General features: G+C 47.7%; 1 protein-coding gene across 1 annotated transcript in view; it reads right to left on the reverse strand.

Annotated features, from left to right (window-relative positions):
* TLL1 (tolloid like 1) overlaps positions 1-18,776 on the reverse strand; it is a 180,635-nt gene extending 161,859 nt beyond the window's left edge. Inside the window, exon 1 of the mRNA XM_020280268.2 lies at positions 18,494-18,776. Within this exon, the coding sequence (XP_020135857.2) occupies positions 18,494-18,662 (169 nt within the window). The 5' untranslated portion in view covers positions 18,663-18,776. The remainder of the gene's footprint in view (positions 1-18,493) is intronic.
* Positions 18,777-26,037: the final 7,261 nt, after the last annotated feature.

Consider the following 26,037-nt stretch of genomic DNA (forward strand, 5'->3'; position numbering starts at 1 on the left):
AGACTGACAAGAGGATCTCCACCCCCCTCCACCCTGCGAATGAATCATGGTGCCAGAAATAGGCTGACTCAAAGAGGCAATTTACTCAAGATGAATAAAATCAAATTTCAGATATTGGCCAGTCACAGTTCTTTCATGGATAAGCCTGAAGAACCTATAATCTAATTAAGCATATCTTATCTTCCTTCTTGTTATTTAAATAGAGTATTCTCAGCCTTTTGCCTAAAGTAGTTGGCTGCCCACCATCCATTCACCATTTTAAAAGACATTTTGAATTTCATTTATTTCTTCAAATGAGCAGCGTATGAGACAGCGGTTCAGAGCCCGGACTGTGGGGTGCAGCCCCCGAGTTTGAGTCCCAGCCCAGGAAACTGCTCAGCTTGGTGACATGGGGCAAATCACTTAACCCCCGAAACCACTGCTTCCTCACCTGTTACACCCAGGTATTGGAACAGCATCGATCTCATAAGATTGTAATAAGTACTGGAATTAATATTTTTACTTAATATTTATTAAAATAACATGGCACAAAGAAAGTGCTATTATTAATTTTAATTAACTATAGGGGTGAGCAAGCATTTTCTTTTTTTTTTTTTTTTTTGAGGCAGAGTCTCGCTCTGTTGCCCAGGCTAGAGTGAGTGCCGTGGCATCAGCCTAGCTCACAGCAACCTCAAACTCCTGGGCTCAAGCGATCCTCCTGCCTCAGCCTCCCAAGTAGCTGGGACTACAGGCATGCACCACCTGGCTAATTTTTTCCATATATTTTTAGTTGGCCAATTAATTTCTTTCTATTTTCAGTAGAGACGGGGTCTTGCTCTTGTTCAGGCTGATTTCAAACTCCTGACTTTGAGCAATCCGCCCACCTCGGCCTCCCAGAGTGCTAGGATTACAGGCGTGAGCCACCACGTCTGGCCTGGTGATCAGTATCCCAGCGTCTCGCTGGTGGGGCCACGCTGGCCATCTCCACTGCGGGGCCGTCACAGATGAAACACCCACGGACACTTTTGTAAAAGGTTTACAGCAACACACGCTTTCATCCCTCCTGGGTGATAAACGCTCGGCGGCCGGACGGCTGGGGCGCGCAGCAGGTGCACAAGTTTAAATTCTGCTCGCGTCGTCAGATAGCTTTCCGGAGTCCCTGCAGGATTCTACACGCCGCGGTTGGAACACCATGGTTCCTCGGCCGGCACACGGCGTCCACTGCGGGCTTGGGGGGGGGGGGCGCTGGCCGGGCACCTTGTGGACCGCCCTGCGGCTCTCGGATCAGCGGCCTGTGTCACTCGAGACGCCCGGCAGGGCGGGTCTCACTGTGGCATTAGCCGGCCTCCCGACGGCCCATGGTGTCGTGTGAGCGGACTCCACGCACTGTTGGCCTCCCACTCCTCCTTCCCGCGGAGGGTCTGTTCGAGTGTCCTGGCTGTTCCTAACTGGGTCGCTGGTTTTCCTCTTACTGCATTTCGAGGATGTTTGGGAGGTCGCACATACAAGTCCTTATCACGGAGGTAAACCGCAAAGGCTTTTTTTTCCGGCTCAACGGTCTATCTTTTCATTTTTGAGATAAGAAGATACTCTTTTTTTTATAAAGCAAATTAAGAACGAAGAATTAATTAGTGAATTAATTAGTGAATAATTTGGCGATTGATAAATCCACGTTTCTCAGAAAACGCTGTACAAATTGTAGTCTCATGAAAGAACTGCCCAAGGGCTCAAACGGCTGAAACTGTCACTCTGGCTCCTGTAATCCTCCCCCTGGCCTACCTGCACGTATGGCGTGCACACCTGGGCAAGGTACGCTGTGTGTGTCACACTGAGAAAGTTCCTCAACTCCGCCCTCATAGAACTCAGCACAAACGCCGCCAAAGCCGGTGCAACCCCAAGACTGAGTTATTAACCCAACACAGACGGACAGAAACTGAACCCGAAACGGAGAGACCCGAGTGTAGACAGGGGCAGAGGAATGAGAAAACCCGGCATTTCCCCAGGAATCGTGAGGTCGCCGCGTTATCATTCTCTAGAGCAAGGGGCTGGGCGAGCAATCGGTGCAAGATGACGTGCGTGGGCAAGTTCCCCCAAAACATCGAGGGAAAGTTCCGTGGCTCTTAACTGCTCTAGACCCCAGAGCGTAGAGAAGAGAATGGAAAAGAGCCTAAGTGTAACAGGAATGCAGACCCTCACACTCAAAGATGCCACGCAAACGGAAAAGTCACAGACTGACGGGAGATACCTGCAAAACTCTGACATATTAGCAAAGAGAATCTAGTGTTTGTTAAAAGTATCACACAAGAGGGCCAAAGGAGATTTCTCCCGGGAATGTAACAGTAATAAATGTATTCCATTTATTTTCGTACAGAAATCCGTACGTCTATAATGTGCACACCCTGATGAGTTTGGCGACACACATCTCCCCCTGAAACCTGCCTGTAGGACAGGTTGCATCACAATCCATGCCATAAACCTCTCGCCTTCCTCAAAGCTTTCTTCCTGCCCTATCCCTTCTTACCATCTCTGTGGGTGATGCGAACACTGAGTGTCTCCCCCTTAGGCACAATTTTAGTGCACAGTCCAGCACATCATTTTCTTACAAGTATCTTTCGACGAGCAAAATTCTTCATTATGATGAAGTATGATTTATCCATTACTTGTTGTATGCATGATGCTTTTGGTGGCTTAAATCTTTGCCCAAATGAAAGTCACAAAAACTGTCTCCAATATTTTCTTACAGAAGCTTTAGAACTTTAGGTTTCACATTTACATCTCTCACTCGTTTAGAATTAGTGTTTTATATGGTGCAATGCAGATCAACATTTTTTAGGGTTTTTGCACATAAATATCCAATTGTTCCCACACCATTTGCTGAAAGACTACGCTTTCGCTGCTGAACTGTCTTTGCAACTTCATCCAAAAATCAACAGACACGTTAAGTATGGACCTATTTCTGCATTCCCGATTCCATTCCCCTGATGTATCTGTCTATCTTAATGTTAGAACATGCTTTGTCTTGAACACCGTGGCTTTGAAATCAGTCTTGAAGGCAAGAGATATAAGTCCCCAATTTTCTTCTTCTTTAAGGATTGTTTTGGTTGTAACTAGGTTTCTTGCATTTCTATATGAATTTTAAAATTATATTGTCTGCCTGGTGCAGCGGTTCATGCCTGTAATCCCAGCACTTTGGGAGGCCGAGGAGGGAGGAGCATTTGAACCCAAGAGTTTGAGACCAGCCTGAGCAAGAATGAGACCCTGTCTCCACAAAAAGTAAAAAAGTTAGCCACGCATGGTGGCACATACCTATAGTCCCAGCTATTTGGGAGGCTGAGGCAGGAGGATCACTTAAGATCAGGAGTTGGAGGCTGCAGTGAACTCTGATCACACCACTGCACTCCAAGCCTGGGCAACAGAGCAAGACCCTCATCTCTTAAAAAAAAAATATGTTGTCAATTTTTACAAAAAGTCCTGCTGAGTTTTTGACTGGGATTCTGTTGAATCTATAGACCAAGTTAGCGAAGTTAAGTCTCTAACGTCATAACAATATTGTCTTCTGATTCATGAACAAGCGTAACTTCCCATTTATTTAGGTTTTCTTTAAAATCTCTAAGCAGTATTTTGTAGTTTCCAGTGTACTGGTCTTGTACTTATTTTGCCAGATCTATCCTTAAGCATTACATATTTTAGTGCTGCTGTCCATAGTATTTTTTGGTAGTTGCAATTTCTGATTGATTATTCCTATTCATAGTACATAGAAATTAAACCAAGTATTGTACATAATCATATATCCTGCAATCTCGTTACACTCACATATCAGTTCTGATAGCTTTTTTGTGAATTCCAGTGGACTTCCACACAGTCTCATCACTGCAGAGGGGGTCTTACTTCATCCCTTTCAATCCAATTCCTTTTATTTCTTATTCTTGGATTATTGCACGGACCAGAACTTGGCTCAGTGCTTGACTAGATCGAGCGTGGTTTTTCCTAGGAATGCGAGGTGGGTTTAAGAGATCAACGTATGAAAAGCAGAAAGTGTACTTCACTCCATTAACAGATTAAATGTAAAATGTGTTAATCACATGTGAATTACACTGATTGGTTTCCACACGTTAATCTGTCTACCGTATAATTTTTAAATTATATCATCAATTTTTAGAAAAGGTGTGTGCATGTGCGTCAAATTTTTCATTTAATCCCCCTCCTTCCAAACAAGCATCTAACAAAATCTAGCATTCCTGATTTAAAAACCCCTGCAAAGTAGGAATAGAAAGAAACTTTCTTAGCCTGGCTAATTTTTTCTATGTATTTTTAGTTGGCCAATTAATTTCTTTCTATTTTTGGTAGAGACGGGGTCTTGCTCTTGCTCAGGCTGGTTTTGAACTCCTGACCTTGAGCGATCCTCCTGCCTCGGCCTCCCAGAGTGCTAGGATTACAGGCATGAGCCACCGCGCCCGGCCTGTCAGTGTGTTTTGAGTGTATCGAGCGAATAAGCAAACAGCAAGAGAACGCCACATAGGAAATGCTTCTATCGGTTGCCTCTGGTATCTTTTCAAACAAAAAGATCTACATGAGGGCTTTATCTTCTCAATCAAAAGGTTTAGAATACTTGACATAGGAAGGTATGTTTAGGCACGGGAAGAAAAAAGATGTTTATCCCACAAACATTTTTAATAAAGATCATCTTTCCACAAATAAGTAGTTGCAATTAAAAAAAACCTTCCTCAATATTTATACTCCTATAGTCTTTATACTACCCTGAATAAAGATGATAAAGTGTTTGCTACATTCCAAAGTGATATGCTCTTCACATTCCTTTAATTCTTATATTAACACCAAGAGGATCACAACATCATCTGCATCTACGAATCAGAAACTGGAACATAATGGGTTAAACAGCTTGCCAAAGCCACACAGTCACCATGGGGGTTCCCTGTCGGCACCTCACTTCCACGCCCAGGTGTGTAATACATCATTACTCTGCCTATCTGAAACCTTAAGAAATAATTTTTTAAGCCAACTCCAATTTGCAAAAAGGAAGGAAGGAAGGGAGGGAGGGAGGGAGGGAGGGAGGGAGGGAGGGAGGAAGGAAGGAAGGAAGGAAGGAAGGAAGGAAGGAAGGAAGGAAGGAAGGAAGGAAGGAAGGAAGGAAGGAAGGAAGAGGGGGAGGAGGGAGGGAGGGAGGGAAGGAGGAGGAAGGAAGGAAGGAAGGAAGGAAGGAAGGAGGGAGGGAGGGAGGGAGGGAGGGAGGGAGGGAGGGAGGAAGGAAGGAAGGAAGGAAGGAAGGAAGGAAGGAAGGAAGGAAGGAAGGAAGGGAGGGAGGGAGGAAGGGAGGGAAGGAGGAGGAAGGAAGGAAGGAAGGGAGGGAGGGAGGGAGGGAGGGAGGGGGAGGAGGCAGGGAGGAAGGAAGAAAGGAAGGAAGGAAGGAAGAGAGGGAAGGAGGGAGGGGGGAGGGAGGCAGGGAGGCAGGAAGGAAGGAAGGAAGGAAGGAAGGAAGGAAGGAAGGAAGGAAGGAAGGAAGGAAGGAAGGAAGGAAGGAAGGTGAGAGGGAGGGAGGCAGGCAGGCAGGCAGGCAGGAAGGAAGGAAGGAAGGAAGGAAGGGAGAGACGGAGGGAGGGAGGAGGCAGAGAGGAGGCAGGGAGGAAGGAAGAAAGGAAAGAAGGAAGGAAGGAAGGAAGGAAGGAAGGAAGGAAGGAAGGAAGGAAGGAAGGAAGGAAGGAAGGGAGGGAGGGAGGGAGGGAGGAGGCAGGGAGGAAGGAAGGAAGGAAGGAAGGAAGGAAGGAAGGAAGGAAGGAAGGAAGGAAGGAGGGAGGGAGGGAGGGAGGGAGGGAGGGAGGGAGGGAGGGAGGGAGGGAGGGAGGGAGGAAGGAAGAGGGAGAGGAGGGAGGGAGGGAATGAGGGAGGGAGGAAGGAAGGAAGGGAGGGAGGGAGGGAGGGAAGGATGAGGAAGGAAGGAAGGAAGGAAGGAAGGAAGGAAGGAAGGAAGGAAGGAAGGAAGGAAGGAAGGAAGGAAGAAGGAAGAGAGGGAGGGAGGGAGGGAGGGAGGGAGGGAGGGAGGAAGGAAGGAAGGAAGGAAGGAAGGAAGGAAGGAAGGAAGGAAGGAAGGAAGGAAGGAAGGAAGGAAGGAAGAGAGGAAGGGAGGGAGGAACCAACTGTGGCAGCACAGAGTCCAGAGTTCTGGATTCGAATTCCGATCCTACCCTGGGTGACACAAAGCGAGTATCTGAGAATACTTACGGACGCCACTCAGTACAGACATGAGACGTGTGTGGGGTGCCTGCTTCTGAAGCGCACATTTGAGTGTGAAGACCTGCTTCCCTCCTGAGTTCCATTACCTGGGCCACAGCTTTACACCTGCTGTCAGTATTTCCAAGGTGGACCACGCTGCAGGGGCACCCACGCTCACCCTCCTCCTGCCGCATGCTGGCTCTTGGTCACCAGCTCCCCTGCGGCTGCTCGCAGACCCTGCCCAGACAGACACACGGGGCAGCACAAGGCCCCGACTTAGGTCTCTAACTCTGGGACCCACCCCGGGTGGCAGATCCCAACCACCCCGACCCTGGAGCCCGCCTGCCGGCCACAGTCCACGCAGGCCCAGATATGTATCAACGCCATTTCTTCTCCTGGGACTAAACAATAAACAGACGGAAAAGAGATATTGCCCCTAGGTCTTAGGTAGAAAGAAAGAGGCAGATTTTGTTCTCATCCACTTGTTAGAAAACAAGTACAAGCAGGAATTCTTCCTCTTAGAAAGCATGGTAATTGGCTAAAAGTAACATGTTTCCTTCAAAGAAATTATAATACTCGCCTAAGTAAATATCACGTAGAGTATGTACTTCAGGTCTGCCAGACTTCCCACCCTTAGGAAACCAGGCTGGAGTTTCCAGAGGTGTACCCAACCCCGTTAGCCTGAAAAGTGTTCAAGCCTTTGACCTCAAGCCTCTTAAACAAGTTGGGATTGGAAAAGACGAAGGCATCTTAGCGACCTCCCGCGGCATATGTGTTTTCTCAGAGGCATTTGCTCGTCATTTTCACGCAGAGTGTTCGCTGCAAACCACTTCCCTGGTCCCGGCATTTAAAAGGAAGTTCTGAGCTTGCTTGAGCTCATGATCACGAATTCCATGAGCACTCGGGAGCAAACACGGGACACGTGAGCACACGGATGTCACAGCCTGTGGCAGCAGCGGGCGCCAGTCACCGCAGCCCGGCACGCCCAGCGGTGCCTGCCCTGGCAGACGCGGGGAGCCTGTGTCTCGGGTCAGGGTCTCAGGGCAACACGCAGCCGTGTCTCCCCGTGATAATTTAAGCCCTTGAGTATCTCCCACACCCGTTAAAGTCAGTCGCTTGCATTGCATTTGTTTCGTACATAAGCGGGGTGTTCCGTCTGTAACCTCTCAAATTTGAGCACCCTAACCCTGGACAGAGGGCTCCATGACGCCGTGCCGGTCTCGCTCCGGCAACACGTGTGCGGCTCACACAACGCAAGGACACGGAGAGCAAGGTGTGTTCTCCACAAAAAAGTCGTAAGGGGGCGCCGGGCGCGGTGGCTCACCCCTGTCATCCTAGCACTCTGGGAGGCTGAGGTGGGAGGATCGCTCAAGGTCATGAGTTCGAAACCAGCCTGAGCAAGAGCGAGCCCCTGTCTTTACTATAAATAGAAATAAATTAATTGGACAACTAAAAATATGTAGGAAAAACTAGCCGGGCATGGTGGCACATGCCTGTAGTCCCAGCTACTCGGGAGGCTGAGGCAGGAGGATCCCTGGAGCCCAGGAGTCTGAGGTTGCTGTGAGCGAGGCTGACACCAGGGCACTCACTCTAGCCTGGACAACAGAGCGAGACTCTGTCTCAAAAACAAATCGTAAGGGATGGGAGCCCACGGCACAAACACCATCACTCTAATAGACACTCTCGCCACACTGGTCTCGCAAAAAAAGAAAGTCATTCGAGCACAGATACTCAAGTTCAAGTTCTCGCCACCTGTGGTGACACCCACACAGTGTGCCCCCTCATGTGTCCAAAAGGGACGATATCATTACTCTACGGGGATGTGGAAAAGACAGGAGACCCTAGAATTTTTTGATGTGCAACGTGGACTGTGATTTTACGACGTGAGCCAGGAAAGCGATTCCTAGACGTGGGAGGTGCTCGGGCTGGCCGAGGACCCGTTCTCTCCTGGGGTGTTCTCCGCCGGCCGTGTTCTAGCTCTCCGTGGTGGCGTTCCTCCCCGGGCACTTAAAGGCTGTAACCTCCATGCAAGGAGAATGCCACAAACATCCCTGAACCGGAAGAGGCCGGGACAGAGGAGCCGAGTCTCTTCCCTCCTGCACGGCCAACTGCTCCGGTGCCACCGTGGTGCCCGGCCGGCGCTGCACCTGCCTGAGCTCGGCCCAACGCACACGTCAGACCCACTCTTCAGCCTCGGGGCACAGCTCGGGGGACACTGATAACCACAGCCCGGCCGGGAGCCGCCGGAGGTGACTGTGCAGGGCACAGCCCATGTGCTGACAGTTGAACACGGACGAGAAACGTGAGGAATGAGGGAGCCATGCCCCCTCCCGCCCGCCTTCCCCAGCACGCAAGCCGCAAGCCGAATGCCGTCAACAACACACACGGTAGCAAACTCTGACAGCAAGTACACGGCTCTGGTCCCCACTTCTGCAACCACTCCCTCGATTCGCAAATCGGTGTCGTGTGTTAAAAACCGCCGAAGTCTTTTTTGAACAATGAAGAGTCCACCGCTCTGGGCAGCGTGCTGACACATGCAATCAGATTTCGTTCAGGAAACCTAGTTGGGACCTGCGACTTGATGTATGGTTTTGACTTTTTAGAATTATTACTATTATTATTCAAGGACTTTTTTGTTAAATGTGATGGATAGCAAATTTTTTAAACTGTAAACGTGCATCGCGTAAGAGCTGAGTAAGATAAACACTACCTTGCTTCACTTTCTGGATTCCAATTAACACCTAATTCGCTACCCTCCTTAATACAAATATGCAGTCAGCTCTTTAGAGCAGCCTGCCGAGATTAGCACACGTTTTGCAAGAGCTGACAAAACAAGCAGCCCGTCAGCCAGCCCACAGCTTGCTCAAACCCACGGTCAATACCCCGTTTTCAGGGCTGACCATGGCAAGAGCTAAATAAACAAGCAAGGGCTTCCCTCCTGCTTCCTGGGGAAGAACAATATTCTCCGCGATTCCTGCCCCAGCTCCGAGGCTGTACTTTTTTTTTTTTTAATTTTCCTCTCCAAACGTCATTATCCAACACGCAACTAAAGGCAATAAACCACTAAGGCCATGCTGCTAAATCATTCTGCTGTGTTCAGGGTCGGGGAGAGAACTCTCCACCCTCCTCCACTTAGGAAGGATCTGTCCACAGTTAATTCCAGATCTCGGATTACGGAAGAACGGTGAGGAGCTTCACACACACTCTCGCGGCAGAGGAAATCCTGCGTGTTCAGGAATCCGCTGGGCACCTGAGCCCTCCCGGCCCGCCCGCCCGGCTCCAGGCGAGATGGAGTCTCTGCAGGAGGCTCACGGCCGGGGAGCCGCACCCCACCCCTCCAGACGCCAGATGGCCCAGCAGGACGCGCAACGCCTCATTTTAAATGGATTATTTGCCTCTGTCTTTTCTGAACATTCTCAGAAAAGCTTATGGAGGGTCCCAGTTTTAGATATTATACGCAGATGGGTCTAGGGCACTATTAGAATGCACTAATATACTAATATACACTAATATTCTAATACACTGATATACACTGATATTCTAATACACTAATATACACTGATATTCTAATACACTAATATACACTGATATTCTAATATACTAATACACTAATATACACTGATATCCTAATACACTAATATACACTAATATTCTAATACACTGATATACACTAATATTCTAATACACTGATATACACTGATATTCTAATATACTAATATACACTAATATTCTAATACACTGATATACACTGATATTCTAATACACTAATATACACTGATATTCTAATACACCGATATACACTGATATTCTAATACACTAATATACACTGATATTCTAATACACTAATACACTAATATACACTGATATTCTAATACACTGATATACACTAATATTCTAATACACTGATATACACTGATATCCTAATACACTAATATACACTGATATTCTAATACACTAATACACTAATATACACTGATATTCTAATACACTAATATACACTGATATTCTAATACACTAATACACTAATATACACTGATATTCTAATACACTAATATACACTAATATTCTAATACACTGATATACACTAATATTCTAATACACTGATATACACTGATATTCTAATACACTAATATACACTAATATTCTAATACACTGATATACACTGATATTCTAATACACTAATATACACTGATATTCTAATACACTAATATACACTGATATTCTAATACACCGATATACACTGATATTCTAATACACTAATATACACTGATATTCTAATACACTAATACACTAATATACACTGATATTCTAATACACTAATATACACTGATATTCTAATACACTAATACACTAATATACACTGATATTCTAATACACTAATATACACTGATATTCTAATACACTAATATACACTGATATTCTAATACACTAATATACACTGATATTCTAATACACTAATATACACTGATATTCTAATACACTAATATACACTGATATCCTAATACACTAATATACACTGATATTCTAATACACTAATACACTAATATACACTGATATTCTAATACACTAATATACACTGATATACACTGATATTCTAATACACTAATACACTAATATACACTGATATTCTAATACACTAATATACACTGATATTCTAATACACTAATATACACTGATATTCTAATACACTAATATACACTGATATTCTAATACACTAATATACACTGATATTCTAATACACTAATACACTAATATACACTGATATTCTAATACACTAATTTACACTGATATTCTAATACACTAATATACACTGATATTCTAATACACTAATACACTAATATACACTAATATTCTAATACACTAATATACACTGATATTCTAATACACTAATATACACTGATATTCTAATACACTGATATACACTGATATTCTAATACACTAATATACACTGATATTCTAATACACTGATATACACTGATATTCTAATACACTAATATACACTGATATTCTAATACACTAATATACACTGATATTCTAATACACTAATATACACTGATATTCTAATACACTAATATACACTGATATCCTAATACACTAATATACACTGATATTCTAATACACTAATACACTAATATACACTGATATTCTAATACACTAATATACACTGATATTCTAATACACTGATATACACTGATATTCTAATACACTAATACACTAATATACACTGATATTCTAATACACTAATATACACTGATATTCTAATACACTAATATACACTGATATTCTAATACACTAATATACACTGATATTCTAATACACTAATATACACTGATATTCTAATACACTGATATACACTGATATTCTAATACACTAATATACACTGATATTCTAATACACTGATATACACTGATATTCTAATACACTAATATACACTGATATTCTAATACACTAATACACTAATATACACTGATATTCTAATACACTAATATACACTGATATTCTAATACACTAATATACACTGATATTCTAATACACTGATATACACTGATATTCTAATACACTAATATACACTGATATTCTAATACACTGATATACACTGATATTCTAATACACTGATATACACTGATATTCTAATACACTAATATACACTGATATTCTAATACACTAATACACTAATATACACTGATATTCTAATACACTAATATACACTGATATTCTAATACACTGATATACACTAATATTCTAATACACTAATATACACTGATATCCTAATACACTAATATACACTGATATTCTAATACACTAATACACTAATATACACTGATATTCTAATACACTAATATACACTGATATTCTAATACACTGATATACACTGATATTCTAATACACTAATACACTAATATACACTGATATTCTAATACACTAATATACACTGATATTCTAATACACTAATATACACTGATATTCTAATACACTAATATACACTGATATTCTAATACACTAATATACACTGATATTCTAATACACTGATATACACTGATATTCTAATACACTAATATACACTGATATTCTAATACACTGATATACACTAATATTCTAATACACTAATATACACTGATATTCTAATACACTAATATACACTGATATTCTAATACACTAATATACACTGATATTCTAATACACTAATATACACTGATATTCTAATACACTAATACACTAATATACACTAATATTCTAATACACTAATATACACTGATATTCTAATACACTAATACACTAATATACACTGATATTCTAATACACTAATATACACTGATATTCTAATACACTAATACACTAATATACACTGATATTCTAATACACTAATATACACTGATATTCTAATACACTGATATACACTGATATCCTAATACACTGATATACACTGATATTCTAATACACTAATATACACTGATATTCTAATACACTGATATTCTAATATATATAATGATACACGAATATGCTAAAATGAACGGCTGCAAATCGTCAGCACTCGGCACTGTCCACCTGGGTTCCAGAAGAATCTCGAGGCCAACCTTTGCCGGTAAACGGTCCGTTCGGGGCCTCGGTGCCGAGAGGTCTGAGGGTTATCAATGCAGCCAACAGCCACGAGGTTTACAAGGAGTGAGCTTCTAACCACAGACGAGTGGGGCGCGGCTTCACGTCAGGGCAAGTTGCTAAGGTGTTCAAAAGCAGGACTCTATTTGCACGGCAAGGGGAAGCAATACGGCTCCTGTAGCGGAAACGACCCGTGGCTTATACCAGACTTCCCCGGAAAAGGAAGGGTAAAAGGAAAATCTACGGAATTATATGTTAACCCTTCCAAACAGCCTTTGCTAGGCTCTACACGCTTTTAACTGCTCCCCCGTGGACTGAGGAGGCCCAAACAGAGAAGGCAGGGCTGGTGGGCACCCGCCTGAACAGAAACCACAAGGATTCCATGTATTATTACACCAACAGGCTAAGAATAGGGACCCCAGTTGGGTTCAGAATTTGCAAATGACACTATCCTCTCCAGAGGAAAAAAAGTAGGAAGATCTCAGGAGACTTCGTAACCAAACCAAAAAAAAAAAAAAAAAAAAAAAAGCTTTAGAGCTGGTTTAGTCTGAGGAAATTACATTTAAGAAAAGAAATCCATCTTTTTCATACTTAATAACAGGAACTGCCAAATACGGCCGCAGGCCCCCAGGATAAGGACCAGAGAACTGCAGTTAGCGAAGGAAGAGCAGACTCAGGTCCACAGAGCGTGACCCCTCACCCATCCCTCCCGCAAGCCTGCGTTCTGGCCACTTCTGAGTTGGCACCAGAGGCAGGAGGAGAAAAAAAAACACAAAAACATTCAAGATCTGAGAAATAAAAACCAAAACAGAAAAGTCTGGTTAGGAGAAGCAGCTCTAAGAAATTCATTTAAAAGTGAGAGCTCAGCAGTCCAGCAAGGTGCAGACTAAGAGATAAATGTTTGGGTGTTTAAAATGACGAGGAATAAAGGCATGCAGCTGAACATCAAATTCTAAAGCTGCACCCCTAAGCTGGCTGCCAGTCCAGCTAGCAAGTACAACCTCGAGGACCAAGAGAATGACATAATCTTACCTAGAAATCATAAACGTAGGAACATTATCCCAAGAGCTAGCATAGTAGGACAGCAGGACGCTGGTTAGGAAGAAAAGCAGAAAGTGGAAGTCTCTAGGGTGCCAAAAGCCACTTCTATACAAACAGCCTCGAAGATGCTGCTCTGAAGGCAGGTTTAACCTTGCAAGTCACTGACCTTTCATGCTTGGGTTTTTGTTTTTGTTTTTGTTTTTGTTTTTGTTTTTTTCTGAGAAAAGGAGTCATTTACTCAGGAGCTTCAAGGTAGAGTCTTTTTTTTTTTTTTTTTCAGATGTTCAGACATATCTACAGAGAATAAGGACACCCTCTGGACAAACATTTTACCTCTTCAGTCTTATAAGCCTCTACCCATCATTCAGAATGCTAGTATCTTCAATCTCCCTTGTTAGACGTTACAGTTTCAATTGCCTGAGCTTTCTTAATATTTCCTTAAATACAAAAAAAGCAAGAAAGAACAAGGGAAGGAGGGAGGGAGGGAGGGAGGGAGGGAGGGAGGAAGGAAGGAAGGAAGGAAGGAAGGAAGGAAGGAAGGAAGGAAGGAAGGAAGGAAGGAAGAAGGAAGGGAGGAAGGAAGGGAGGGAGGGAGGGAAGAAGGAAGGAAGGAAGGAAGGAAGGAGGGGAGGGAGGGAGGGAGGGAGGGAGGAAGGAAGGAAGGAAGGAAGGAAGGAAGGAAGGAAGGAAGGAAGGAAGGAAGAAGGGAGGGAGGAAGGAAGGGAGGAAGGGAGGGAGGGAGGGAGGAAGGAAGGAAGGAAGGAAGGAAGGAAGGAAGGAAGGAAGGAAGGAAGGAAGGAAGGAAGGAAGGAAGGAAGGAAGAAGGGAGGGAGGAAGGGAGGGAGGGAAGGAAAGAAGGGAGGGAGGGAAGAAGGAAGGAAGGAAGGGAGGGAGGGAGGGAGAGAGGGAGGAAGGGAAGAAGGAAGGAAGGGAGGGAGGGAGAGAGGGAGGAAGGGAAGAAGGAAGGAAGGGAGGGAGGGAGGGAGGGAAGGAAGGAGGGAGGGAGGAAGGGAGGAAGGGAGGGAGGGAAGGAGGGAGGGAGGGAGGGAGGGAGGGAGGAAGGAAGGGGATGTGTTAGAACAGTTAGTTCATCAGGTCTTGATTTTCCAGGTAATCTCTACACAGATCTGGCAGAAGATTAACTTGCAAACTGAATTTGCAGGCCCTTTACAAACACTCAGATTAACACTTGGCGATGTCCTACAACAGTGAAACAGGACACCTCGCCTCTGCTCTGGAAGCAGCTCTTGCAGCGTCAGCTGCCCAAGGTCCCTGGGGACCTTCTGAACTGGAGAGTGAGAGTGATCTGGTTGCATATGCAGACGACCGGGACTGCACTGAAGAAAGGCAGCCAGGCATTGCGCGGAATGACCTGCATCTTCGTGGATATCTATTTAGGCAGAGAAATAAAGCACCTGTATTCTATCCTGATGCATCTGGCCACATAAATATATCTGAATCTGTGCCGCACTAACCCATCTACTTTTGCTTATTCCAAAAATGTCTTTCCAAATCAAAATTCAATCAAAGTAACCCAAGGCTTCTTTTTCCTACTATAGTTTCATGAACTTGAAATCACCGTTCTAAAAGGTACACAGATTGTCACCTATTTCACAAATACATCAAAGATGGAACAATTTTTAGCAAGTTATAATTGAGTCTGTTTCTCCTTGAGTGACATGCATTTGATCTTAATCAGAAAAGAAGTTTCCAGAAAGGAGTATCAACAGTCTACAGATACTGAGAACACAACTGATTCCTGATGGCGGTAACCCACCCCTGTGGTAAACATTAAAAACCAGTGATGATCTCTGTCCCCAAGCGTTTGGGTTGGGAAAATATGAAAGCGTGTTCTCTGCCTCACCCACATCAGACACCAGAGCAACCGCCTCTGTCAGTCTGGAGTCCTGGCAAACCTGGACCCATCTCTGTTGTCTGCATTTCCACGAAGGCCTCAAAAGGAAGCTAAGAATGCAGCATAATTCTTAAATGCGGCCAGACTCTGCAGCCAGGGGACCTGGAACTGAGCTCTGGGTAATCCCAACGAGATGTTTAGCCTCACAGAGCCTCTTCTTTCCCACCTGTGTCATGGGAAGATTAACACGCTCCTACCCTGCTGGGCTGCCGTGAACACCAGCTGAGGCCCCACATGCAAAAATGCTTTGGAACCACAAAGCCCACTCGCCAAGACACCAAGCCTCCCTGTGCTGGAGGAATGCTAAGATCCCTGATGCAGATGCTCAGAAAAGGCCGCCCCGGATCTGCTCCTGGGAAAGGGCAGGTGGAAGGTGCCCAGGGTGGGGAGAGTGCCTTCTCTGGGCCTTTTGCATGACTGTCCTTCACAGGTGTGTCCTCACCTTTCTCACGTCAGTGAGCTGTTTTGGACTCTTGCTTGGGATTCCAACGTACTCCTTAGTTGTTCCCGCTACTGTGACTTTTGTCATACACAGTGCTAAAGGGGAGGCACAGAGATCTTGCCAGTCTTTAGCCAAGATGGTAAATTAAAGCCTTTGGTTTCACTAAACTGAAAATGCAGGGTAGATAATTTTAACCGGGATGTCAGATTCTGTGCCTATGTCTCAGTCTTCCACTTGGACCACTGCTATTTCTCTCACCACACACACACATGCTCACACACACGCATGCTCACACACACGCATGCTCAGACATGCATGCATGCACACACGCACACATGTACACACATGCACATCCACATCCACACATGCACACACGCACACATCCACACACATGCACACACAATGCACATATGCACACACATAATGCACACATGCACAGGCGCACACATCCACACACATGCACACACAATGCACACATGCACACAAGCATGCACGAACACCCACGCACATGCACACATGCAAACACGCACACACATGCACACGCACGCACATTCACACGTGCACACACGCACACACATGCACACGCACGCACATGCACAAGCATGTCTCTTCTACTAAGATGGGGAGAGATGAGATTAGAGTAATAGCCCACTTGAAGCTGGACTTGCTGTTGTTGGAGCTCCAACAGCTACGTTCGAAAGTCAATGCTATTGAGGGTTCTCTCCTTGCCCCAGATGTTCCTAGCTGAGGAAACTGCGCACTTGTGCGGGAGGAGCGCTTGGACACCCGGTGCGAGCACTTCCTGCGACAGCGGCTGGATCCCGCGGGGCATCAAAGCGGACACTGACGCCCATGAATCCGTGATGTGGCGCGCGGAACCTCCTTTCTGCCTCTCCGCGAGCAAGAAAAGCACAGTTCTCACCAAGTGGCAAACACCATTCACAACAAACTTCTTAGCAAAAAGCAGGCCCGGGGCCAGTGCCCATTCCGGCTGCGAGGCCTCCAGTCACCGGCGCTGGGCACCTCCAGGGGACGCGGGAAACGCCAGACTTCCGACGCGCGCTAGATTGGGTGTTAGGCGGTCGGAGGGAACAAGCAAAACCGAATGAAATCAGAGCTGAGCTCCAGACTGGCCATGCCTGCCCAGCCGCTGCAGTGCTGCGCAAGGAGCTGCGCCAGGAAAGGTCTGACGGGCGCCAACGCAACACTCCCACGCTGCGCGTCGGAAAAGGATGCGTCACCAAAGTGAAGATTCCCTGGGGAATTCCCCGCATTTCCTTCCGCGTGTGCACACTCAGAGGCTGACCAAGGTTCATCCAGCCACGGAGTGAGGAAGGCGCAGCCTGGGACTCGCAGGCGTGGCTAGGCCGCGTGTCCTCCCCTGACCCTACCGACCGACGACCGCACCGCGTGGCCTCGTCCTCGAAGCTGGACACGAGCTCGGCCGCATCCAGGGCAGAGCTGGAAGGCGAGGGCGGAGCGTCGCGGGTGCGGGGCGGGCGCCGCGCTGCGCTCATGTGGCGTTTCCCGCGCCCTGGCACGTGCGCCAGACCCGGGGAGAGAACCGCGGTGCGGACGGGGCTGGGGGCTGGAGAGGCTTGGGCGCTGGGGGGCGGCACAGGGGAGCCGGCGCTCGAAGCTGGGCTCCGGGCTCCGGGCTCCGGCAGGGCCGGTCCAGCTGCGGTCCCCAGGGCTGTGCGCAGGAAGGAAGCCGGAGTTGGAATGGGGAAGCAACTTTAAACAATTTCGTTTTCAGTTTATTTTAAATGGGCAAAGGCGCTGCAATCCCATCTGGAAGTGAGTTCTCTCCAAGGCTGTCACAGTCCCCCTGGAGCCCACGCCTGCAGTTCCCGGCCAGAGCGGGAGCAGGGGCGTCCCAGGTACGCGCCGGCCCCGCCAGCCTGGGCACCGGCCCCGGGTCCCGGCAGCGCCCGAGCCGCGCCCTGGAACAAAGCGGCGGCGGCGCCCTCCCCAGACGCGCGGAGCCCGCGCGCGTGCCGGGTAGACCTGCGGCAGTCAGCTGTGTTCGTGACTCCTTCCGTCTCGCGGGGGAGGGGAAGGGCTCCGAAACTCCGGGACGTTCTCCCCAAACTGGGAGACGGCCGCTTGGCACGCGATCCCGCCGGCACGGAACTCCCGGCGACTCGGGCCGGCGGCCGCGGGGCGGGGGTGGGGAGGGGCGGGAAGCGGGGGAGGGGCGGCGGGCGACGAGAGGAAACAGGTGAGCTCCCCCCGCCCGCGTAGGAAGCCCGGCGCGGCGCCCGGCGCCACCGTCCCGGCCCGGCACTCACCGGCTTTGCACGGGTCCTTGTAGTCGATGGTCTCGGCGCCGTCCTCCTCGCCGCCGCCCGGCGCGTAGTCGTAGTCGAGGCCGGCGCAGACCCGCAGCTCCCCGCAGAGCGCGGCCCCCGAGGCCACCAGCCACAGCAGCATCCCCGGGGAGAGCGCTCCCAGCCCCATCTCCTCCCGCGGGGCGCGCGGGGCGCGGGCGGGGGTGCGGCGGGCGCGCTGCGCGCCGAGGCGCGGGGCGGGCGCTGCTCCGCGGGGCCGGGGCGCGCAGGTGCCCGGGACCTGCGGGCGCCGTCGGGACGGCGCGGAGGGCGGGCCCCCGGTGCGGGGCTGGGCTGGGCCGGGCTGGGCGGAGGCGGGTGGGAGCCGGCTGCGGGCGCTCCGGTGCCGGGGCGGCCTCGGCGGCCGAACTTCCCGCGGCTCAGCGGCCCCCGCGCCGCGCCCCCGCCGCTGCCCGGACCCCGCGGCCGCGCGCCAGCCGCCTGCGCCGCTAGGGCGAGTGCGGGCCGCGCATCAGCGCGCCGGAGCCGGCCGCGGGCTCCGGGCGGGGGCGAGGGGGGCGGGCATGTCCGCGCGCAGGAGCCCGCAAAGCCGCCGGCCGCGCAGAGCTGCGAGGGTCGGGATGCGCCCGGCGCCTCCCCGCCTGTCTTTTACCCTCTTCCCAACTTGAAAAAAAAAGCCTTCGCCGCATCTAACCCAATCACTCGCATCCTGCTTACTTATTCATACAATCAGGGTCAGGATCCGGGCCACGGCCTCCCTCCGCCTGCGCCCGGGCCCTGCACAAACAAACGGGCGCGAGCGCGGCGCCCGCTCCGGCCGCGCTGGGTGGAAAGCGCGGACCGCGCCTCTGCGCCCGCGAGCGCGGGGAGCGGACGGCGCGCGTGCCGGCGGGGAGCGCCAGACCGGGGGCGGCGGGATCGTGACGGCCGCGCCGCGCCCCTCCCCCGCGCCCGCCGCTCCTGCCTGCGCCGGGAACCTGGGGCGCCCGGAGCCCTGGCGAGCCGCCGAGAGCATAAGCGACTCCCGCGAAACTCTCCTCCTCACCAACAAAGTTTTGCGGTCCCCTGAACAGCATTAAAAAGAACCCCAGCCGCGCTGGAGACGCCGCGGGGGGCTGCGCCACGGGGCCCCAGGGCGGGCGCGCGAGTCGCGGGGCGCACGCTTTCCGAGGCGGCTCAGGGTCCCCGGGCCTCATCGGGGTCCAGCTTCCTGGGCGGAGGGTGGGGGGTTGCCAAACGCAGCTGCAGGACCCGAGAGTAAACCCCTGTCACCCACCAGCCCAGCGGCTCCGGACAAACGCAGGTGGTGGGAAGTTGGGGAGGAAAAAAAAAAATCAAAGGAAATTTCTGCAAAACCCCCGTGGCGAGCAGTTCCGAGGTTTCCCCACATCTGTAAGCAATTTCCAAAATAGGTGAGGCGACTTCTCCCCTGGCTTCCCGGGGGCCTGTGATGGGTGCTTTCCTTTTCCAACTATGAATAAATCTCTTAGCTGTCGCTTTAGGGAGGACTCGTAAAAAACCTTCTGTTGTCTCTACATCTTTATTTGACAAGTGCTCCCCTTATCCAAGAAACCATCAACGTGCAGAGTCTCCTCTGGAGGGAACTAGGAAGGCGGCCACATCCACCCGTGCGCAGACACACACTCGCACACACACACACACTCACTCACACACACTCCTTTGACAGGCCAAGCCAGCTCCAGTTGGGAGGTTTGCCCAGGTTTATGTGTGTTTAGGGAAAGTAAAAGGAGACTCTTGAAGAAGTATAGACTGTTTTCAACTTACACTAAACGTGGCAGAAGACGAAGTGGAACCTAACCGATTTCAAGTTCTTTGCAAAGGGGGGGGGGGGCTCTCTGGGAGGCCGATGTAGTTAGAGAGCCCCCCTCCTGCAGGTCATAAACTTACAACTGTCCAGGATGCTCAGCAGACAGCAGGTTTTTAAAAGAACATGTTCAAATAAGCAGGTAGAGGCGCTTGGTTTTGAGATCTCTTGCTGAGTCATTCTCAAATTCTCTCACCCATTCGAAAAAGGAGTCTGCATAATTTAATAACCGCGTTGCCCTTGTGCAGGGCCCAACAAGAAGGTGTCCTGCCTGGCCCAGCTAAAAGCCCTGAAAATGCAAATTTTCTGTAGAGGATCCTTGCCCTTGAGCTGTGAAGGTGTCCCCACTCCCCGACCCCCCACCCCATCCTAAAAGTCTCCCTTGTTGATCTAAATGCCTGCAAACATCTCCCTAGCCCGTTTTATCAAATACAGGTTTGCCAGAGCTTATACCTGGAGTCTGCGTAAATATCACCTACTTTGCAGGAATGAATATGTTTCATTCATTTGTGCGGAGAGAAAAAAAAAAATGGAACCATGAAGGGACATCTGATACCTGTTACTTTTTTGTGCAGATGTCTCACTGCTTGGTTTTATAATTTTATAAATGTGTAACCGGAGAGTTAGAATGATAAACATCGTAGAGCCCCAATCAAAATCTAGAAATGTGTCTCTGTCACTAAACCACTTGCAGAGAAGTCTTACGTGCATCTCCAGAGCCTAGGCCTCAATCTCCGACTTGTCTTTAAGTATTATTTTAAAATGTTAAATCTAAGCTTATCACAGTTTTCCTTTTTTATTTTTTGAATAGTTACCTTTAAACTACCTTTATTTCTGTAGTTGCTATGATGACAAACTAAAAGTGGTTTTTCCCTGTCCCTGAAAGAGACGTGGATTTGGGGGCGAGCAGGGAGCTGAGTGTGAGGGTGCAGCCACAAACACACGCACTATGTGAATTCATCTCCTCGGGAAGACAGAGAGGAAATTGATTCCCTCGGTAAGATGTGCTGATGTGGCCCTGACTCAGAGCTGGCCGCTGCCCTTGGCCGGCACCACATGCGGCCTCCAGGGTGGCAGAGAACAGAGCCACCCACGGGGGCCAGAGCAAGAGGCAAGCTCTGCCCGTTGGTGTATCCTGTTAGATACGCCAGGCAAAACAAACTCGCCTTGTAGGTAATGCCCATCAGACGTGTTTATTTTCTAATCTAGCCAATTTGGGGAAAACTAGATGTGACGGTTTTTTGGTTGTGAAACCAGCTAATACACGAATGAATGTATTTCCCTCATATCCCTGGTGAAAAATGATTCAGACACGTACGGAATGAAATGGGTTCTCCTCTCCCCCCACCCCTGCTCTCACCCTCCCCTCCAAACTAAAAACTGCTAGCCTGTTACGTCGTGAGTGTATATAGATCGACCCCTATGAAATGGTCTTGTCCGTAGATCAAAAGCGGCAAATATCGGCGACTTCATGTTGCTTCCAAGCTTTGAAACACGCCTTGCTTCGTATCAGCACTGCCGTTGTTCCAGGTGAACTTCAGGCAAATGCTGTAAGTGCTGAGCTGGTTCTCTGAGCCGAGATGGGCACTGAGTTCCACTTCGTTTCTGTTTTTTATTTATTTTATTTATTTCAGCATATTACAGAGGTACAAATGTTTAGGTTACGTATATTGCCTTTGCGATCTGCCCGACACCCGACGAATGTTATTACTATGCGTGCACTGAAGTGTTGATCAGTTAACACCGATCCGACGGTGAGTACACGTGGTGCTTGCTTTTCCATTCTTGTGGCACTTTTCCGTTTTTTTAAACCTTATATTCTATGACTTTTATGTCACATTGTTGTATATATCACCACCCCCAACTCTTGATAATTGGGATGGCCCTACATTAAAATCTGTCCTTATTACTGTTTCCTAAGTAACAGTTACTACGGCGGCGTGAGAGACAGAAGGAGAAAAAGCGAGCAGAGGGCGATGTTTGCTTCACCACAAAGGTGACAGAGGAAGTGTTTGTTTGTGAAGGAGCAGACATCCACTTCCCCAGGGGAGCAAGAGGGCCTTCCTGCTGCAGGGGACTCTGGACTCCGGCTCCGCAGGGTTGCTACTCTGAGATCTCCGGTTATTCCTTGGTAGTCTGCTGTGCTACACCTTCTTCCTACCATTCCCTTGCTGTGGTGGGAACAGGGACACCCTTTGCTTTTGTGGCTTTTAGTTACTCCAGACCATTTAACTCTCCCTTTCGCCCCATGCCGATGGGAGGGGAGGCTGAGGCAGGAGGACGCTTTGAGACCAGGAGTCTGAGGCTGCAGTGGGCTGTGATGTTGCCACTGCACACCACGCCTGCCTGGGTGGTAGAGCGAGACCCTGTCTCCCCCCCTCAAAAAGAAAAAAAAGCTGATCTAGGTCAATCCCTACGCCCCCCAAAACCACACCACACGGTCGGTGGACGACAGTCGCCTGCCCCTCACGGGACGCCTGGACCACAGCCAGTTCCTTCCTCTGCCTGCATGTCGCTCATTCTCATTTCTAGTCCTCAGCACGGAAGGGCTGGGTGCAGACCAGACTCTGCATGTATCTATTAATAGTTCCTGGTACATATTAATATATATATATATATATATATATAACCAATAATACATATTACTATTTACATATATGGAGAGAGACTAGTTCCTAGTACCCGGGAACTTTGGTAACTGTTGCTACTGTTATCATTTTAAGTGAGCTCTAAAAAGGCAAATTACTCCCCGCCCCGCTAAATGCATATTTATTTATTTATTTTTGAGACAGAGTCTCACTCTGTTGCCCAGGCTAGAGTGAGTGCCGTGGCGTCAGCCTAGCTCACAGCAACCTCAGACTCCTGGGTTCAAGCGATCCTCCTGCCTCAGCCTCCCGAGTAGCTGGGACTACAGGCATGCGCCACCATGTCTGGCTAATTTCTTCTATATATTTTATTTATTTTTTAAATTTTTTTCATTAATTATTTTTTTTGAGACAAAGTCTCACTCTGTTGCCCAGGCTAGAGTGAGTGCCATGGCGTCAGCCTAGCTCACAGCAACCTCAAACTCCTGGGCTCAAGCAATCCTCCTGCCTCAGCCTCCTGAGTAGCTAGGACTACAGGCATGCACCACCATGCCCGATTAATTTTTTCAATATATTTTTAGTTGGCCAATTAATTTCTTTCTATTTTTAGTAGAGACAGGGTCTCGCTCTTGCTCAGGCTGGTTTCAAACTCCTGACCTCGAGTGATCCACCCACCTCGGCCTCCCAAAGTGCTAGGATGACAGGTGTGAGCCTCCGCACCCGGCCTCCTCTCTTGCCCACTGATGATAAATACCAGTAAGAGACCAACAGTCCAATCAGAGTCTGCGAAAGGTAACACCTAGGCAGTTTTTATGAAATGGTTGGGAAACAAGATTTTTTTCTTGGCAGGTGAGCAGGGAATGTGAAGAAAGACTGAAAAAGGACGAGGCCTAGATTCCTACACCTCCCCACCCAGCAAACATCAAAATGTCCAAATAATAGTAATACCCACCCCCCGTTGCTGACTTTACTCGTTTATTTTTGCAAATTAGATTTCTGACAGCCTGGATTTATCAGAGCAAGCATCTTTCAATGATCCATAAATAAAAACACATCGTGCTGAAATGAGTTAAAGTAAAAAAAGGCTGACATTGTTTACTAACCTCTTGAATAAATTGTGGGCAATTGGTGAGTCTATATTTGAAACTTGTGTGACTTCATTTTTTATGATGCATTGTAAAATCACCAAGTTAGTTCATAACTTGTTTAACTCTATTCATAACACGCAGCTGCACAGGGACACTAGTTTTTCTGTGTTTCTAAACTCTCTGTTACACTCTGGGCTTCAATCTGGACCTCACCAGATTTATTTTGCCGAGGTGCACCTGGCGTTTTGGGGGCGGTAATTAATAACCTTGGCCTTCACCTCCAGGCTCTGTAACTCACTTCGGATGGCTTTCCCAACCACTAAAGCAAAAGTTCTGCACCATAAAACCAACTCGCAATCGATATGAAACCTCTGAAGTGTGTTTATTTATTGCTTTTCTTCTTCAAAGCGCTTGAATGGCATTCACAAACGGGCCCTGAAACAGGTGCATTTGGTTTGTCCCAGGCTCACGCACGACACCAAAACCTGAGACGGTGACCACGCCCAAGAGGGGGCCATTCCCTTCTTATTTTCCATCTTTCTCATGCCCTGGGGAAGGATTTCGTTCAGTTTTACTATGTATGTGTCTGACAACCAAAAAAAAAAAAAAAAAAAAAAAAGAACTGCATTGGAAACAGAGCAGAGCACAGCAGGGCAGGGGGGACGTCACCAATTGTCCCAACGGTGGATTCTGATGGCCTCACAGGTCACGAGTCTGTCCACTTTGCCTTTGCCAGGGTACACAGCGGGGCGGGGTTATCAAGAGCTAATTACTCCAACAGGGTTTTGATCTGCAATTATCTAGCTGTTTCAGATGAAAACGGGTGTGGTGCTTTACTTTTCCCTAGCAAGAAAAGTGCTGACATTTCTGGATCCTTTTCTCAGTTTTCTGCTTTAGTTTGCATGTATGCGGTGGAAGGTTATGCCCAGAGCTTTCTAAATCATCACCACCCCTCTGGCCACACGGCCGCCTGTGGGCTGAGGTCACAGTTCGCGCCTCCCGCCACACGCCTCACCGCTGAGCACTTTGGGGGCCCAGCGAGGCGAGGCAGCCGCCTTGTTCTCTCTCCGTGCTCGGGAAGGGTGTTAAAAAGTTGCTCGCTCATTCGGCTTCCAACATCAACATAAAAAGTAATTAGATCCTGTTGCTAGAACAATTTTTGAGTACAGCTTCCTTTTAAAAAAAAAAACCACTTTAATAATTTAATGGAGGAATTGCAAAAGATTTAAACATTCCTGGAAAACCTGTGAGAATGAGTTGCCTCTCCTTTGTTTTCTCGCTCTATAGTAACAATCGCTATGAGAAGCGGAAGCCGCCGTGTGTTTGGCTTTGAAATCAGAGCAGAGTTTACGGCTAACTCTCGAAATCTCGGACCACGTGCCGAGAACCTGAAGCTGCTTGTTGATGATTGCCAGTAAAACAGGAAAGCAATTAGTAGAACGATTAATTCAATATGGAGTGAGACCTTTCATTAGCCGTTTTTTATCCTGATCTTCCAGTATATAAATGCCTCAGTTCACGGCACATACCACCAAAGAATAAATAAAATTGTCACGCAATAAGATCTTCATAAAGTAGAGTCTGTAGGTGCCGGTGGATCATCTTGGCTACCCAGAATGCACCGCAGAACAGACCCGTCTCTGCCCTGTGGTCACCCTACTCCCCAACACGGGCTTGTTCCTCCCTAGATCGACATGTACCGCTTTGACCTCATTATCTGAGCTGTTTCTAATCAGTAATTTCCCAAAATAGTAAACACCAGAATGAATACTATGAATATTAATGAATAAATGAATGATCTTTATAAATGAATAAATTTTAATTTAGCTAAATAGACCTTATCGCAAAATTGGTTGTTTCTTTGTTCAGATATCAGGTACGATAGGCTAGAGCGAGGGCTGTTTTTGAGACCGTTTGACTTTTGAATTTCTTCTATCAAAAGTGAAAATCTGTTTTTTCCCAATTTTTATAATACACTTTTCCATAAGGATTAATAATCCTTTAACCACGTTCCGCATTTCAAGGTAAGTTTTCAGAGCGTACTTT

The sequence above is a fragment of the Microcebus murinus genome, chromosome 15 (genome assembly GCF_040939455.1).
Source record: "Microcebus murinus isolate Inina chromosome 15, M.murinus_Inina_mat1.0, whole genome shotgun sequence".
Classification (NCBI taxonomy): domain Eukaryota; kingdom Metazoa; phylum Chordata; class Mammalia; order Primates; family Cheirogaleidae; genus Microcebus; species Microcebus murinus.